The sequence below is a fragment of the Trichechus manatus genome, unplaced genomic scaffold, assembly GCF_000243295.1.
Source record: "Trichechus manatus latirostris isolate Lorelei unplaced genomic scaffold, TriManLat1.0 scaffold00214, whole genome shotgun sequence".
In the NCBI taxonomy this organism is placed as follows: domain Eukaryota; kingdom Metazoa; phylum Chordata; class Mammalia; order Sirenia; family Trichechidae; genus Trichechus; species Trichechus manatus.
The window spans coordinates 3,088,864-3,105,151 of NW_004444150.1; the positions used below are offsets into that span (position 1 = coordinate 3,088,864).

The 16,288-nt window shown below is 55.5% G+C and overlaps 1 protein-coding gene across 1 annotated transcript in view; it reads right to left on the reverse strand.

Moving 5' to 3' along the window:
• ADAMTS13 (ADAM metallopeptidase with thrombospondin type 1 motif 13) overlaps positions 1-16,288 on the reverse strand; it is a 30,842-nt gene that overhangs the window by 8,013 nt on the left and 6,541 nt on the right. The window contains 16 exon segments of the mRNA XM_004388704.1: positions 838-1,020; positions 1,650-1,781; positions 1,861-1,996; positions 3,365-3,546; positions 3,992-4,072; positions 4,727-4,847; positions 5,329-5,477; positions 5,619-5,745; positions 10,350-10,413; positions 10,505-10,656; positions 11,491-11,595; positions 12,441-12,603; positions 13,124-13,264; positions 14,628-14,774; positions 14,858-14,982; positions 15,678-15,761. Of these exon segments, the coding sequence (XP_004388761.1) occupies positions 838-1,020; positions 1,650-1,781; positions 1,861-1,996; positions 3,365-3,546; positions 3,992-4,072; positions 4,727-4,847; positions 5,329-5,477; positions 5,619-5,745; positions 10,350-10,413; positions 10,505-10,656; positions 11,491-11,595; positions 12,441-12,603; positions 13,124-13,264; positions 14,628-14,774; positions 14,858-14,982; positions 15,678-15,761 (2,092 nt within the window).

Consider the following 16,288-nt stretch of genomic DNA (forward strand, 5'->3'; position numbering starts at 1 on the left):
GGACTCTGAGGCTGTGTTGAGGGGGACTCTGAGGCTGTGTTGAGGGGGACTCTGAGGCTGTGTTGAGGGGGATCTGAGGGTGTGTTGAGGTGGACTCTGAGGCTGTGTTGAAGGGGACTCTGAGGCTGTGTTGAGGGGGACTCTGAGGCTGTGTTGAGGGGGATTCTGAGGCTGTATGAGAAGGAGTCTGAGGTTGTGTTGAGGGGGATTCTGAGACTGTGTTGAGGAGAATCTGGGGCTGGATTGGGCCTCAGTGAGGAAGAGTGGCGAGTCCTATGTCTTCTGTGGACACAGAGGGGAAGGGAGTCCCAGAGCCCTGTTGGGCCCCCAGTGGTCTAGTCCAGCCCCCTCCCCACTGGGCAGATAAAACAACCAAAGCCCAGAGAGGGAGGGGACTTGCCCAGTCACCCAGCCAGTTAGCGGCGGGTCAGGAGGACATGGCACTGTCAGTTTGGACACTGAGGGATGAGAGGTAGCCCATGGGCACCGCGGAAAGGGCAGTGTTAGTGATGAAGTGACGTTCACTGCTTCACATTCACACTTCATGCTGTGTACCCGGCTCTCCATGAGCAGCCCCTCTCCCCATTTCACAGCAGGGATTTTAAAGAGGGAATGACTGGCCCAGGGCTGCTTGGCAGCAGTTCCAATTAAGCCGGCACCCTTAATCTTCAGGCCACCACTGCCTCTTGCAGCCCCGGGATGGAGGGGCCCTGACGAGGCCTTGGGGACAGAGGACATTCCAAGGGGCCAGGGTTCAGGGCAGGAGACGGTGCACCAGGGAGACTGCCTGGATCAGGCCTATGGGGGCCGCCCAGCCCCCAGCCCAGCCCTGTGCTCAGCCCGTGGGGCAGGGCTGGGACTTGCAGGTTTCTGCCCCAGCTGGCGGCTGGGCCACTGCTCTGCACTGGGCAGTGGGCATCATCCTTGGGAAACCACCCCGGGCCTCCACACAGGGCACCACTCACTCCCACAGGCCACTCCCCCAGGAGGCACTGCACGGGCCCAAGTCCCCCATGGCCCTGCGGCAGAGGGAGGAGTCAGCATCAGTCACTGGCCAGGTCCCCAGGCTGGCTCGGGGGGAGGTGGTGGGGGCAGGCGGATTTGTCCAGCAGACAGGCTGACAGTCTTCTCCCTGGTCTGAGTCCGGCACTGGAGCACTGTGCAGGTGCAGCCAGCCCAGCCCACCGGCTCTCTGGTGTCCCCAGGACGGCCCTTCCCAGAGGGCTGGCCTTGCAGAACAGCCTCAGACACCCAACTCCCGTACACAAGTGCAGCCGGGGGCCGCCCTGCCTGCATCCCGACAGGCCCTGCTCTCCTGCTCCTGCCGACTGCGTCTGCACCGTCCCTCCCTCCCAGTCCACAGAACCGCCCTCCCAGGCGGCGCCATTACGTCCATCTTACACGACAAGCTCGGCTCAGAGAGGGTCGAGTGCCCTCAGTCAGCATGGTGGCAGGCGTGGGCCACCTCACCGACACTGTCACGGTGTCTGCCTCGAGTCTCAGTCCTCGCTTGAAAGTGGGGGCATGGACAGAGCCCCCTTCACGGAGCAGTTTCCAGGGTGCAACAAGATCACAGCACGTGCCCCTGGACCTCTGAGCTAGGGTACCATGGCTGACCCCCCACCCACTGAGAGCCTGGAGCCGTGCTCACCGCATGGGGCAGGGCACAAGGGTGCAAGGCTCCAGCCGTGCTGGCGGCTTCAGACTCCCACTGCACTGGGCAGGCTCCACCCACTTGTTCTGGGCCTTGTCCAGACAGCTGTAGGTCACCCAGCGCTGCCCTGGGAGGGGAGAGCAGAGTTAGGCCATGTCTGGACAAGGGGCACTGGTGCTGCAAGCCAGCCCTTCCCCAGGCCTCACCTGCCCCACAGCTCACCGAACAGGACCCCGCCACGGCGGCCCACGTCCCCGCATGCGGCTGCTTCGGCTGGAAATAGCTGAAGGTGATGTCTGGGCGGGCGAGGCTGCCGTACTCCTCACCGTAGCGCCTGTAAACCTGCACCAAGATGGACAGAAGAGCTCCGGCCTATGCCCAGTGGGCAATGAGGGTTGATGCTCACAGCCACCTCCTCCAGGAAGCCTTCCAACTTCTCATCCCTCAATCCCTGAGTTCTTTCGTTTACTAAGCAATCACCAATGCTGACCCAATGCCAGGCCCTGGATAGCACAGTGCACAGAACAGAGTCCCAGCCTCAACGAGCCCAGAGTGGGCTGCGGGGCCAGGTGTCTGTGTCTTTTCAACACCAACTGCAAATACAGTTCTTCTTCCGACCCTAACCACCCAGAGCTAGGTCAGCTCTCACAAGTCCACCCAGGACTTCTAACACCAGCTGCAACGTCCACAATACCCTCACTTCTGACCTGCTGGCTACAAGTTTGGGGGTTCTCACTACCCTTTCAGGCTCAGTAATTTGCTAGGACGACTCACAGAACTCAGGAGAGCACTATACTTACAATTACAGCGTTATCATAAAGAATGCAAATGAAGAGACACCTAGGGCGAGGTCTGGGAGGGTCCCCAAAGTGAAGCCTCCGTGTCTCCAAGGACACGTCACCCTCCAGAGCATCGATGCCTATCACCAACCAGGAAGCTTATGAAGCTTCAGTGTCCAGAGCTTTACTGGGGTCTCATTCGACAGGTATGATGGATTGAACCACTACCCACGCGGTTGAACTCAACCTCCAGCCCCTTCTCCTCCAGAGATCCAGCTGATATCACACCATGGGTCTTGCTGGCCTGGCCAACATGAGTCACCTCATTAGCATAAACTCCCAGGTGTGGTCTGGAGCCCTCAAGGACAACAGACACTCTACTCAGTCCAGCAATTCCAAGAAGCTCCCTCCCAGGAGCCAAGGACAAAGCCCAAATTCTTTGGGTGAAGTAGCAGATAATCATAAAGCAGTTGGTAGATGGAAGGGTAGAGATATGCACAGGGCATTATGGGAACCCACGGGAGGCTTCCTACATTATGGGGGCAGATCACAGTGGAAGTCAGGAGAGATTTTGGGAGGAAAACAGCAGAGGCAGGGGGTAGAGGGGCCGTCCTGCACAGGGCAGCTTGAGCAAGGGCCTGGAGGGGAGATGAGCCCCAAGGGGTCAGCAGGAAGGGACTGGACCATGGGAGGGCCTTGTGGCCAGCTAGCAGCCTGGGCCTGCTTGCCTTTCTACTAAGGTGCCTCTGGGTGGACTCGAACTGCCAACCTTTTGGTTAGTAGCTGAGTGTGTTGGCTGTTTGCACCACCCAGGGGTTCCTCCACACATAGTAGCCCCCCAAATTACTGCTCAGTGAGTGATGGAGTGGGTGGGTGAGTGAGTGAGGAACAAATGAACCAACAGCAGAGCCCCTCCCAGCCCTCCAGTCACCTGTATCTCAATGTCTTCCTGAACAGGTCCCTGGATGCGTAGCTCCTCCCGGTGGGGCAGCTGGTCCTCAGTGAGGGCCACCCTGTACTCCAGGCGGCTGTCCTCCAGCAGCGAGGGGTAGGTAGTGCTGGGGGAGATGCTTGCGTTCCCAGCCACAACGTACCGTCCTCGGATCCTCACCGCTGTGGGGGAGCAGGAGCCCTCAGGACGGCGGGGCCCCAACTTCCTTATAAGGGAGCGTTTTTAAACTCTTCACCCTCAGAGGGTGGGCCCCAGCGGGACTGCCTTTCCAGACAAGGTCTTTGGGGTGGACAAGGCAACGGCCAGCAGAGTAAGGAGGGCCTTCCACCCCCAAGCCAGGCCTTCCCTGGGAGCAGAACCTCCTGGCATCCCGGTCCGGTGGTCTCCCTGCGCGGCACGCCCTCCACCCTGGGCACACGCGTCTGACCACAGAAGGTTCTTTCCAGAACCTGAGGAATGCTGGGGGTCTGCTTCCCCTCAGCAACGGCACACACAAGACTTTACAGGCGTTTCCAGGGCTTCAGGACCTCAGGGTGTGCACCCACCCCACGGATGCAAAGGTCAGGCCTTCTGGAAGGAAGGACTGTGCATCCTCTATCAACTCACCCAAGTGTGTGAAGAGAGGCCTGTGGTTGACAACGTAGACACTGGTCAGGTTGGGGGTGACCGTGAGGAATGTCACATACTCTGGAAGGAAGCGGGGGGGTGGGAGTCCATGGGGCTCACAAGTTGTATCACAGTCAAAAGGGAGCAGATTTCAGCTGCACAGAAAACAGGGCCTTTTAACACTAAAAGCTAGCAATGCAAAGGGCTGCCTCAGAGCTGGTGAGTCCACTGTCACCAGGAGCAATCAAGCCAGGCCGGGAGGAGGGGCCAGGTCCAAGTCCTCACCAGAGTGGGGGGCACGCCAGAGGCGGATGGGCCTCAAGTCCCCACTAGGCATCTAAGAACCAAAATTTGCAAAGGCCTTGACTCTTTTACGAGTAGATCAGATTCAAGAGTCTCCTGGTGAGAACACCTTCTTGCTAATCGCAGCTCTCCTGAGGTGACTGCTCGAGTGGGAGAGAAGAGGCTGGCCTGCCAGAAACTGCACAGTCCTGTATCTGTATATCCCAGCATCACAGCCACAGTGAGCTACCGTGACCGTTGCGTCCCGAACCCCAGCGACTTATCCCGAAATCTGAGCGCACCGTGGGAGGGAGCAGGGAGCAAGAGAATGCCCCGAGGTCTCTGCCGGCTCCCCAAGTCTCAGGCTGGGCAAGCGGGTGGGCGCCAAGGCCAGCCCACCCGGTTCCTCAGCAGCTGGGGGAGCGGCCCCTGCACCCCAAGGGAGCCCGTTACCTCTGGCTCTTCCGGCCGAGAAAGAGCCATTCTGTGGGCTGCAGGTGCTGTTGTCTCCTCTGCACACCTGGCACACGTCACGTACCTGCCCGGAGTCCATCCTGCCATCGCAGCCCAGGATCTGTGTGAAGGGAGGAAGTGAGGCTCCAGGTAACTGGAGGGCGGGCCTCAGTGACCGCCAAACACTCCCAGCTCTGAGGCGAGGCGGCTCGAGGTCATAACTAGCCAGTGCCCTTTCACACACCTACCATCTACCAGGAGCCCTGCTGGCACAATGGTTAAGCATTCGGTTACTAACCAAAATGTCAGCAGTTGGAATCCACCAGCCTGGAAACCCTACGAGGCAGTTCTACTCTGTCCTGTAGAGTCACTATGAGTCGAAATCAACTTGACGGCAACGGGTTTAGGACCATCCACCAAAGAGGCGCTCACGGGGCTGGAATGACCTGCCTGAGGCCACAGCGAGGCTCTCAACACACGGCTGCGTCCAAGCTGACCCAGGGTCCCAGCACCACTCCCAGGCAGCTCCCACGAACCTCCCCACTAGAAGTACCCTCTGCACTTCGGCTTCCGACGGGACAGACACCCACCCCCGCACCTACCCTGCAGCTGCCCGACAGGCACAGGCTGAGGGTCCCGTCCTCCCTCGGGCCACTCGGCACACAGCGGGTCCCATCCACGAAGCTGTCCCCACGCCTCATGATGAAGCTCTCGCCCACAGCCCGGCACATGTGCCTGCACAGAGCATCCCCTGGCAGCAAGGGGCAGAACCAGGATTTGATCCGAGGTCTGTCTCTGAGCAGCCCCGTACGTCAGCACCGGAGGTGGTGGGCCGGACCCCCGACTCCCCCACCCCGAGGGTCTCCGGCCTGTCTCCCACACCCAGCCCTACCTTGGCTGTACTGCGCGGCCGAGCTCCAGCGGTAGAAGGTGGTGCCGCCCTCGGGGAGGAGCAGCTGCTGCCCTTCGGTCTGAGCGCACTGCTCTGACATGAACTCCAGCTGGCTGGTCCCACAGGCCTGCCGGGGAGGGGCAGAGAACAAGCACAGGAGGGCCCGCGGGGGACCCAGGGCAGCCGGGGTCACTGGGAGCCGCCGGCACAGCCCCCTGCAATGCGGGGCCCGGAAGGGGTGTGGCCCCGCTCCTGGCTGAGCCTCAGTTCCCAGCTCTGTCGGTGGGGTGAGAAGAGCCCCTGCCTGTTACAACGGAGGGAACAATTGAGGGAGAAACTGTGACAGCCAGGGCAATGGCTCTGTCTTGGAGCCAGAGGCCTGAACTGCAGAAAACCGGGCCCTTGTGACACTCGCTGTGTGATACACATTTAAAAAACAGCTGCCGTCAAGTCCACGCATGGCAACCCCATGCGCGACAGAGTAGAGCTGTGCTCCACAGGGTTTTCAATGGCTGATTTTTCAGTAGATTGCCAGGCCTTTTTTCCAAGGCACCTCTGGATGGACTCGAACCTCCAATTTTCAGGTTAGCAGTCGAGCGCTTAACCATTTTTACCACTCAGGGAGGCAGGTAGTTAGGAAAGTGGTAACCAGCGGCCGGGGAGCCAAGGCCCAGCACAGCCAAGGCCCGGCGCAGCGAAGGCCTGGCACAGCAAAGCCCAGGACCATGCAAAGGGAGTACTGAGGGTGTTGTGGATTGAATTGTGCCCCCAAAAAATATGTGTTGTAAATCCTAACCCCTAAGACGTTGTTGTTAGGTGCTGTCGAGTCAGTTCCGACTCATAGCGACCCATGTGCTACAGAAGGAAACACTGCCCGGTCCTGCGCCATCCTCACAATTGTTGTTATGCTTGAGTCCATTGTTGCAGCCACCGTGTCAATCCATCTCGTTGAGGGTTTTCCTTTTTTTCACTGACCCTTTTATCAAGCACAATGTCCTTCTCCAGGGACTGATCCCTCCTGATAACATGTCCAAAGTACATGAGACATGGTCTTTCCATCCTTGCTTCTAAGGAGCACTCTGGCTGTCCCTCTTCCAAGACAGATTTGTTCGTTCTTCTGGCAGTCCATGGTATATTCGCTATTCTTCGCCAACACCGTAATTCAAAGGCGTCAGTTCTTCTTCAGGCTTCCTTATTCATTGTTCAGCTTTCATGTGCAGATGAGATGATTGAAAACACCATGGCTTGAGTCAGGCACACCTTAGTCCTCAAGGTGACATTTTTGCTTTGTAACACTTTAAAGAGGTCTTTTGCAGCAGATTTGCCCAATACAGTGTGTCTTTTGATTTCCTGACTGCTGCTTCCATGAGTGTTGATTGTGGATCCAAGTAAGACGAAATCCTTGACAACTTCAATCTTTTCTCTGTTTATCATGATGTTGTTATTGGTCCAGTTGTGAGGCTTTTTGTTTTCTTTATGTTGAGGTGTAATCCATACTGAAGGCGATAGTCTTTGATCTTCATCGGTAAGTGCTTCAAGTCCTCTTCACTTTCAGCAAGCAAGGTTGTGTCATCTGCATATCACAGGTTGTTAATGAGTCTTCCTCCAATCTTGAAGCCGTGTTCTTCTTCATATAGTTCAGCTTCTCCAATTATTTGCTCAGCATACAGACTGAACAGGTACGGTGAAAGGATACAACCCCGACGCACATCTTTCCTGACTTTAAACCACTCAGTAGCCCCTTGTTCTGTTTGAACAACTGCCTCTTGATCTACGTACAGTTTCCTCATGAGCACAATTAAGTGCTCAGAAATTCCCCCTTCTTCGCAATGTTGTCCATAATTTGTTATGATCCACACAGTCGAATGCCTTTGCATAGAAAATAAAACACACGTAAACATCTTTCTGGTATTCTCTGCTTTCAGCCAGGATCCATCTGACATCAGCAGTGATATCCCGTTTCCATGTCCTCTTCTGAACCCGGCTTGAATTTCAGGCCATTCCTTGTTGATGTATTGCTGTGGCCTCTTTTGAATGATCTTCAGCAAAATTTTACTTGTGTGTGATATTAATGATAGTGTCCAATAATTTCCACATTCGGTTGGATTACCTTTCTTTGGAAGAGGCATAAATATGGATCTCTTCCAGTCAGTTGGCCAGGTAGCTGCCTTCTAAATTTCTTGGTATAGATGAGTGGGCACTTCCGGCACTGCATCCATTTGTTCAAACATCTCAACTGGTATTCCATCAATTTCTGGAGCCTTGTTTTTCACCAATGCCTTCAGTGCAGCTTGGACTTCTTCCTTCAGTACCATCGGTTCCTCATCATATGCTATTTCCTGAAATGGCTCAACATCAATCAACCAATTCTTTTTGGTATAGTGACTCTGTGTATTCCTTCCACCTTCTTTTGATGCTTCCTGCATCGTTCAGTATTTTGTCCATAGAATCCTTTAAAATTGCCACTCAAGGCTTGAATTTTTTTCTTCAGTTCTTTCGGCGTGAGAAATGTCGAGCATGTTCTCCCCTTTTGGTTGTCTACCTCCAGGTCTTTGCACACGTCATTGTAATACTTTACTTTGTCTTCTCCAGCTGTCCTTTGAAATCTCCTGTTCAGCTCTTTTACTTCATCGTCTCTTCCATCTGCTTTAGCTACTCGACATTCAAGAGCAAGTTTCAGAGTCTCTTCTGACATCCATTTTGGTCTTTTCTTTCTATCTTGTCTTTTTAATGACCTCTTGCTTTCTTCGTGTATGATGTCCTTGATGTCATCCCACAACTCGTCTGGTCTTCGGTCATTAGTGTTCAGTGCATCAAATCTATTCTTGAGATGGTCTCTAAATTCCAGTGGGATATACTCAAGGTCATGCTTTGGCTCTCATGGACTTGTTCTAATTTTCTTCAGCTTCAACTTGAACTTGCATATGAGCAATTGATAGTCTGTTCTGCTGTCGGCCCCTGGCCTTGCTCTGACCGATGATATTGAGCTTTTCCATCATCTTTTTCCACAGATGTAGTCAATCTGATTCCTGTGAATTCTACCTGGCAAGGTCCACGTGTATAGTCTCTGTTTATGTTGTTGAAAAAAGGTATTTGCAATGAAGACATTGTTGGTCTTGCAAAATTCTATCATGCGATCTCCGGCATCTTTTCTATCACCAAGGCCGTATTTTCCAACTACCAATCCTTCTTTGTTTCCAACTCTCACCTTCCAATCACCAGTAATTATTAATGCATCTTGATTGCATGTCCGATCAATTTCCGACTGCAGAAGTTGGTAACAATCTTCAGTCTCTTCATCTTTGGCCTTAGTGGTTGGTGCATAAATTTGAATAATAGTTGTATTAATTGATCTTACTTGTAGGCGTATGGATATTATCCTATCACTGACAGTGTTGTACTTCAGAATAGATCTCGAAATGTTCTTTTTGACGATGAATGCAATGTCATTCCTCTTCCCGGCATAGTAGACCATATGATTGTCCGATTCAAAATGGTCAATACCAGTCCATTTCAACTCACTAATGCCTAGGATATCGATGTTTATGTGTTCCATTTCATTTTTGATGATTTCCAATTTTCCTACATTCATACTTCGTACATTGCACTTTCCAATTATTAATGGATGTTTCAGCTATTTCTTTTCATTTTGAGTCATGTCACATCAGCAAATGAAGGTCCCGAAAGCTTGACTCCATCCACATCGTTCAGGTCGACTCTAGTTTGAGGAGGCAGCTCTTCTTCCCCAGTCATCTTCTGAGTGCCTTCCAACCTGAGGGGCTCATCTTCCAGCACTATAGCTATGTTCTGCTGCTATTTATAATGCTTTCACTGGCTAATTCTTTTCAGAAGTAGACCACCAGGTCCTTCTTCTTAGTCTGTCTTAGTCTGGAAGCTCTGCTGAAACCTGTCTACGATGGGTGACCCTGCTGGTGTTTGAATACCGGTGGCATAGCTTCCAAAATCACAGCAATACGCAAGCCCCCACCCACGGTACGACAAACTGACAGAAGTGTGGGGGCCTAACCCCTATCCCTGTGGTTATAAACCCATTTGGGAATGGGTTTTGTTATGTTAATGAGGCAGGATTAGTGTAGCGTGTGTCTTAAATCAATCTCTTTTGAGATAGAAAAAGAGGAGATTGAACAAGGAAGCATGGAAGCACAGTTGGGGGAAGATTGAGGCCAAGCCACAGGAAGATCACCAAGGAGCCAAGGAATAGAAGCTGAAAACAGACAAGGACTCTCCCCCCAGAGCCAGCGGAGAGAGAGCGCCTTCCCCTAGGGCCACTGCCCTGGACTTCTAGCCTCCTCAACGGAGAAAATACATTCTGTTTGTTACAGCCGCCTACTTGTAGTATTTCTGTTACAGCAGCACTCGATAACTAAGACAGAGGGGGAGCAGATTTGAACTCTACGTAAAAGGAATCCTTGGCAGGGTGTTGCAGGACGGGGGGACGGTGAGTGTCTCTTTAGCTGGATGCAGCCTGAACTGCTCACCCCCTCGGGCGGTCAGGGAGCAGGCAGCAGCATGGAGGAGGGGGTGGGATGCATACGGGGCTGCTGGTCATTGGAAGCGCGGCCCAGTTTGCGCACACGGGTCCCAGGGTCAGTATTAACAGCACCCCCTTCACCCTTAAAAGCGCCAGGTGTGACCCACAAGTTATGGTCTCCCAGGACCTCAGCCCCTGCAGGGCCCAGGCCACCCCACCCACCCCGGAAGCTGTCCTACCTGGGTGTTGCACAGCTCAGCCTGGAGGTCAGCGCCTGCGCATGCATGCCCCCCAAAGGCAGGTCTGAAAATGCCCATGAGGGGTGAGAGGGGCCCCAGACACCAAACCTAGGAGTCTGGGGCTGCCACCCTCCCTCTGTACCCCGCACCGGTACCTGGGGTTGTTACACTGCCGTCTCCTGGTGACCACGCCGCCTCCGCAGGAGCGGGAGCAAGGACTGGGGGGCCCCCAGCTGGACCAGTGCCCGTGCACTGCAGGCAAGGGGGGCAGCTCCGCCAGTGAGTGACAGCGCCCCCTGGAGCACCACTGCAAGGCGAGGCAGCTCTGGCTCTGCATCCACAGCCCCCAACACACATACACCCCACCACGCTGTGTCACACCTCCAACCCCAGGGGCAGGCGGACAGGCGAACAGGGGCTGAGGGCTGCGCATCAGCAGAAAGGGGGGGACGGGTGGAGGCAGCGAGAGGGGGCTGCGCAGGGAAAGCTCAGGCAGCCTGTCACTGGGAGTTTCTTCTCTGTAAAGACACAGGCCTAGCTCCAGGGCTCGGGAGAAGTGCGATGTAGCACATGCCCTGTGCTGGGCTGGCAGGCATGCTCAGTGAACACCCACTCGCTCTGCTGCAGCAGAGGTCAAGAGTGAGGGCTCTGGCTTCAGAGATGGGATTTAATCCCCCACCCTCCCTGGGGGAGTCACAGAGCAGGTCTCTAATCCAGAAACACCATCCAGTCTTCCAGGCCTTGTGGCGGGTGGGTGAGCTCTTGGGAGGCTAGCCACCAATGACGAGGCTGGTCACATATCCCCAGATCGTAATCTGCCCATCTCTCAACCAGGTGGTGACCATGGGGGACAGGCAGCCCCAGGCTCTTTGCCTCAGTTACCAACCTCCTCCTGCCTCCCCCAGGAATGAGGACCACCAAGCTGCAGGTGCCCTGTGCAAACACACGCACACACACAAACACGTCCACACCCACCCACGTTCACACACACACACACACACACACATACGCATACACACCTGCATGAATACAGACACACATACATACACACAGACGCGTGCACATACATGCATGTACACACATGCTCACAGGAGCACACACACGCAGGCACACACACACGCTCATTCACTCCCAGCCTGACCTTGTCCACACCACATTCCGTCCCGTCCAGGAGGGGGATGAGAAGGCGGCTACAGCTGCTGAGGTCCAGGGGGTCTGTGTGGCAGGAGAGAGCCTGGCACATGTCCTAATGGGAGACGGGCCAGCTGATGGGTCGCCTGTCCGCAACGGCCTTAACTGTCCCTCCCAGAGCAGGGGACACCCTGACACAGCCATACACTGCTCTGTGGGCAGTGGGGGTGGGGAGGGAGAGGCAGGGCCATCCCCAAGCACAGGGACAGTGCCCACAGGGCACATAACTTCATGAAAATGTTTTAAGTCAGAAAAGAAGATGACACTTTAAGTCAAAGAAAACTTTCTGTTATGTAATATTCATATATTTGTATTTATCCCAATGAACATAAAATTGTATATAGTTTATTAAAATATTAATATATCATTTAAAAAATTTTTTCATGGCAGAAGGGGCCCACCAAGGCAAAATGCCTGGGGCCCATGAGATTCAAATGTAGCCCTGGGAAGAAGCCGGGCTTTGGGGTGCTTTGGGGTGCCCCTTTACCTCCCCCGGCCCTGCCAGCTCACACTCTCTCTGCAGGCTTCAGCTAGGAGGCCGCCTCATGCAGGAAGCCCCCCCTGCTGACCGGCAGCCCCTGGCTTGCTCCTACAGGCCTGTTTCCCACATCACAGCACGCGTCACTGTGGGCAGGGCCACTGCCTGCTCTGGAGAAGTGTCCTAACTGTGCCCTGAGTTTGGGGGTACCGCGGCCAGCCCAGCAGGGCTACAGAATTTATGGAGTCCAGTCAAAAAAGAAACGTGGGCCCCTTGTTCAGAGCATTATGAAGAATTTTGAGAAGCCGGGTCGGTAGAGCATTAGCCCAGCCGGTCCTGCAGTGCCCCCACCACGCCTGCACCCTACGGGGGCTCTGACATGCCTATGCGGGATGCATCTGTGCGCTGGCAGGAGCACTCACCAGACGCTCCCTGGCGAAGGTGCAGGCGACGGCGGTGCGACCGAAGGCCACGCGGCACTGCTCGTCAACGCCATAGTAAAGGCCGGGCTGCGCGTCTGGCATGCGCCCGGCAGGCTCGGGTTGCGGCCGCGGCGGGTCCCACACGCAGCGCGCCCGTCCTGCGCTGCGACAGGGCCGCGACTCAGGCCCCAGGTTAGTGGGATCGGGATAGAAGATGGGCGGGGGGTGCGCGCGGACCAGGCGTCAGGGGAGGAGGTGAGCACTAGGGCAGATGGCTGGGTGCGCGTGGGGGCGAGGAGAGTGGCGAATAGAGCTTGGGCAGGGAAGGGAGCTTGAGGCTCCCTACAACGCGATTGTCCCCACGTTGCAGACAGAAATCCCCAAGGCCAGAAGACATGATGTGGTTCCTCCAGGGGTGGGTTTGGGGGGGATGGAGGGTGCGTTTGGAGAGGGGATGGGGGATGGAAGGCTGCGCGCGGACAGGCGATGGGAGATGGAGGGGTGCGGAAGTGGGAGGGGCGGATGGAGGGGTGGGTGCAGTGGGGCGGGGACGATGCTGGGGTGGGAGTGCCCGTGCGCGCCCCGGCCACGCGCCGGCGCGGGCTCGGTGGAGACCTGCGGTTCGGCCCCGGCGGCGCGGAGCGGGATGGGCGGGATGGTGGGTGGCAAGCCCTGCCAGTTACCTGAGCAAGTGCTGCAGCTGTCGGCGACTACAGGCGGACCAGGCGAGAACCCCACGGGCGGGCGCGGCGCCATCGGCCGCCATCACGTGGCCGCTGGACTCGCAGCCGCTGCCGGGCGCGCCGTCGTGCTCCAGGCCGAGACTGCGGGCGAGTGGCGCTGAGAGTGGCGGCGGGCCGGTCGGCCCCGGGGCCACCTCGCGCCCAGGCCGGCCGCCGCCGGGCCGCAGCAGGGTGACTGTTTGGAGCCTGGCGCCGGGGGGAGCCAGCCTGCAGCGGCCCAGTCTCAGTTTCCCGCCCAGGACGAGGGCCGGCAGAGAGGCGCCTGTCTCTTTTGTCTAGTAAGTATCAAAAGCCTTTTAAAATGCTCAGGCCAAGCTAATCCTTGGTGTTTTAGGACTGGGGTGCGGCTGGAGGGGCCTTGAGAGGCTGCCGGTGACGTCGTCTTGATGGGGATGAGGCTAACATGGGTGTGCCCGGTAGGTGAAAACTCTTGGACTGCGTGTGCAGTGTAGTTAAGTAAACAAACAGGTGCGGGGGCATTCCCGCTCCTGGGTAGTGGAAGGCAGTGGTTTACAAACTATTTCTGCGGTTTCTAAGAGGGAGGGGGCGGAGCCAGCAGCCAGAGAGAAAAGCCGTGCTGCTTAGGTCTCAGCGGATCTGGGGAGGAGCCCCAGCCCTGTCCCCTGAGCTGTGACCCCTCCCCTGGGATCCCCCGCACCCCTGGGAATTCTACACCTCTCTATCCAGTTGAAATCACCTGGGAGTTGGGGTGGGAGCTGGTGGCAAGAAAGAGGAAGACTTCACATTTGTATTTAAAAGTCTCTGTCCTACATGTTTGAATTGTTTACAGCAGTCGGGTATTATTTTCATAATTAAAAGACTAAAAACTAAAAAAAAAAATAAAGAAAGAAACCCTACGTACATGATGGTGGATATAGGCAAAGGTTTACCCACAAGAATGCCTGATGTTCGTAACACGAAAAATCTGGAAACAGCCCTCGTGTCTGACAGGAGGGGATTAAATTGTGGCACATAAAAAAAATGTACAAGGCTTGGGATATAGTGTGACATGAATACCAGGTGACAAAGCAATGTGCAACATAATCCCAAATTTGCAAATAAAAAATTGTGTGTGTTTCTGTAAACACCAGACTGACTTTAACTATAAAACAGAAGCTCTAAGTGGTGGGACTTGGGATAATTTTTACAGCCTGCTTCTTCTTTCTCTGGATTTCCAGCAAAACTTATTTGCTAATTGCTAAGCTTGTTTTTTGTTGTGCTTATTTTATTTTTTAAGAAATAAAGTTTCTTTGACTCATTCTGTAACCAAGAAGTATCTGTTCCCCCTGCCCTCTCCCTGACCATTCCTATTCCACTGGGGTCAAGGGCACAGGCTCTTCTGGCAGGTTCTGCCAGGGCCCACTGCCTGCAATGACCTCACCCTCCTGGGGGCCTGTGGCAGCTCCTTGGCCAGAGCTTGGGGACAGTGGGTGGGGCCGCATACCTGTGCCCAATCTCATGGGCGATGGTGACCCCCAGGTCGAAGCCAGTGTCCTCGGTGATGAGGCAGCTCCAGGAGGAGGAACAGATCCCCCCAAGTTGGGTGACTCCCCGAACCTGCTGGTCACCATTTGGCAACTCGAGGTCGAACCTTGGGGAGAGAGAAGAGACATCTGGGCAGTGCTGAGGGTCTTTCTGCTGCTGGGTCGCCACAGCCAGTGGGGGCTCAGCTACCTGGTGATGTAGAGGACCAGGTCAGCGTGCTCAGGGTCCGTGTCATCCACAGGGTTGACGGCCCTGCTCCAGTCACAGACGCTCAGTAGTGACGAGGTGATGTTGGCTGTGATGTTTGGAGCATCCTGTGGGGGTGGGGGTGGGGGTCAGTAAAAAAGCTTCATTCACAGGATCCCTATCAAGTACAGGGCTGACTCATAACGACCCTGTTACTATCCCATGCTACAGATGAGGAGACTGAGGCTCAGAGGAGGGTTGGGGCCCAGCTGGGGTGCAGTCCAGGTCTCTCGGACCAGCCTTGCTGTGAGGGTTAATCTTATGTGTCAACCTGGTGAGGCTGTGGTTCCGAGTGGTTTGGCCAAACGGTAGTCTAGGCTGCTGTTCTATAATGTAATCTAATGCAGTGTGATGTAAGCACTTTCCATAATGTGACGTGAGCAATCAATCAGTTGAAAGGCGCGTGGTCTGCCTCTGGACTATAAGTAGATATTTTGGCAGAACTCGACCCCTCTCCGGATTCTGCACTCTTCCCATCTCCTGGCCTGTGGATCTGGGGACAAGAGCCATCAGGAGTCTCCAGGCTGCTTCCTAACCTACAGATTTTGGAGCTCAGCCCCCACAATCGTGTGAGCCAACCCCTTGGAGTCAGTCTCTCTCTATGTAATTGCCAGGTCTCACTGGCTGTTTCTCTAGAGAACCCTCAAACATCTGCTATTAACCACGCTGCCCCACGGCATCCACAGAGAGGGGTTAAAGAGGAGGGACACAGCTTCCGTGATTCTGGGTGACGTGGGGTGCCGAAATCCGGCTCGGAGCCTACCTCGGGCTCTGTCAGGACGATCATCTTCACCAGGTGCACTCGGAACTGAGCCCCCAAGGACGGGTCCCTCAGCAGTTCTGACCCCTGAGGAAGGGCAGACGGAGAGATGACCTATAGGCGTGTGGGGAGGGGGCGCCTGGAGAGGGTGCTCCACTCAGCGTGAGCAAGTGGGAGCCGGCGATAGAGAGATGTGCCCATGGCTGGGGAACAGGAAGGCAGACAAACGTGAAGAGAAGAAACTCCAAAACAGCTATAGGGGAGCACATGTCGTGATCATCAGCCTGGAATGTTCCGTCCAAGTGCTGATTCTCTCTGCCTTTCCTTCCTCAGCTCTGCCCTTCTGAAACACCTTTCCCACCACCTCTGCTGGCTTAACCCCTGGCACCCTGGGGCCACCTGCTCCCTGGAGCCGTTTCCTGACCCTCAGAGGAAGGCGGCCGCCCACTGCCAGCTCTCACGGCGCATCCCCAGACGCTGGTCGTGGTGGACCTGTGTTGGTTGTTTGCGTCAGCTTGTCCTCTCAATTAGATACGGCGCCCTGGCCTGAGAGGGCTTGGCTTATCCCTGGCCGCCGCTGACCCGCGTTTGAAGCCAAGCTCTGCCGCTTCCTA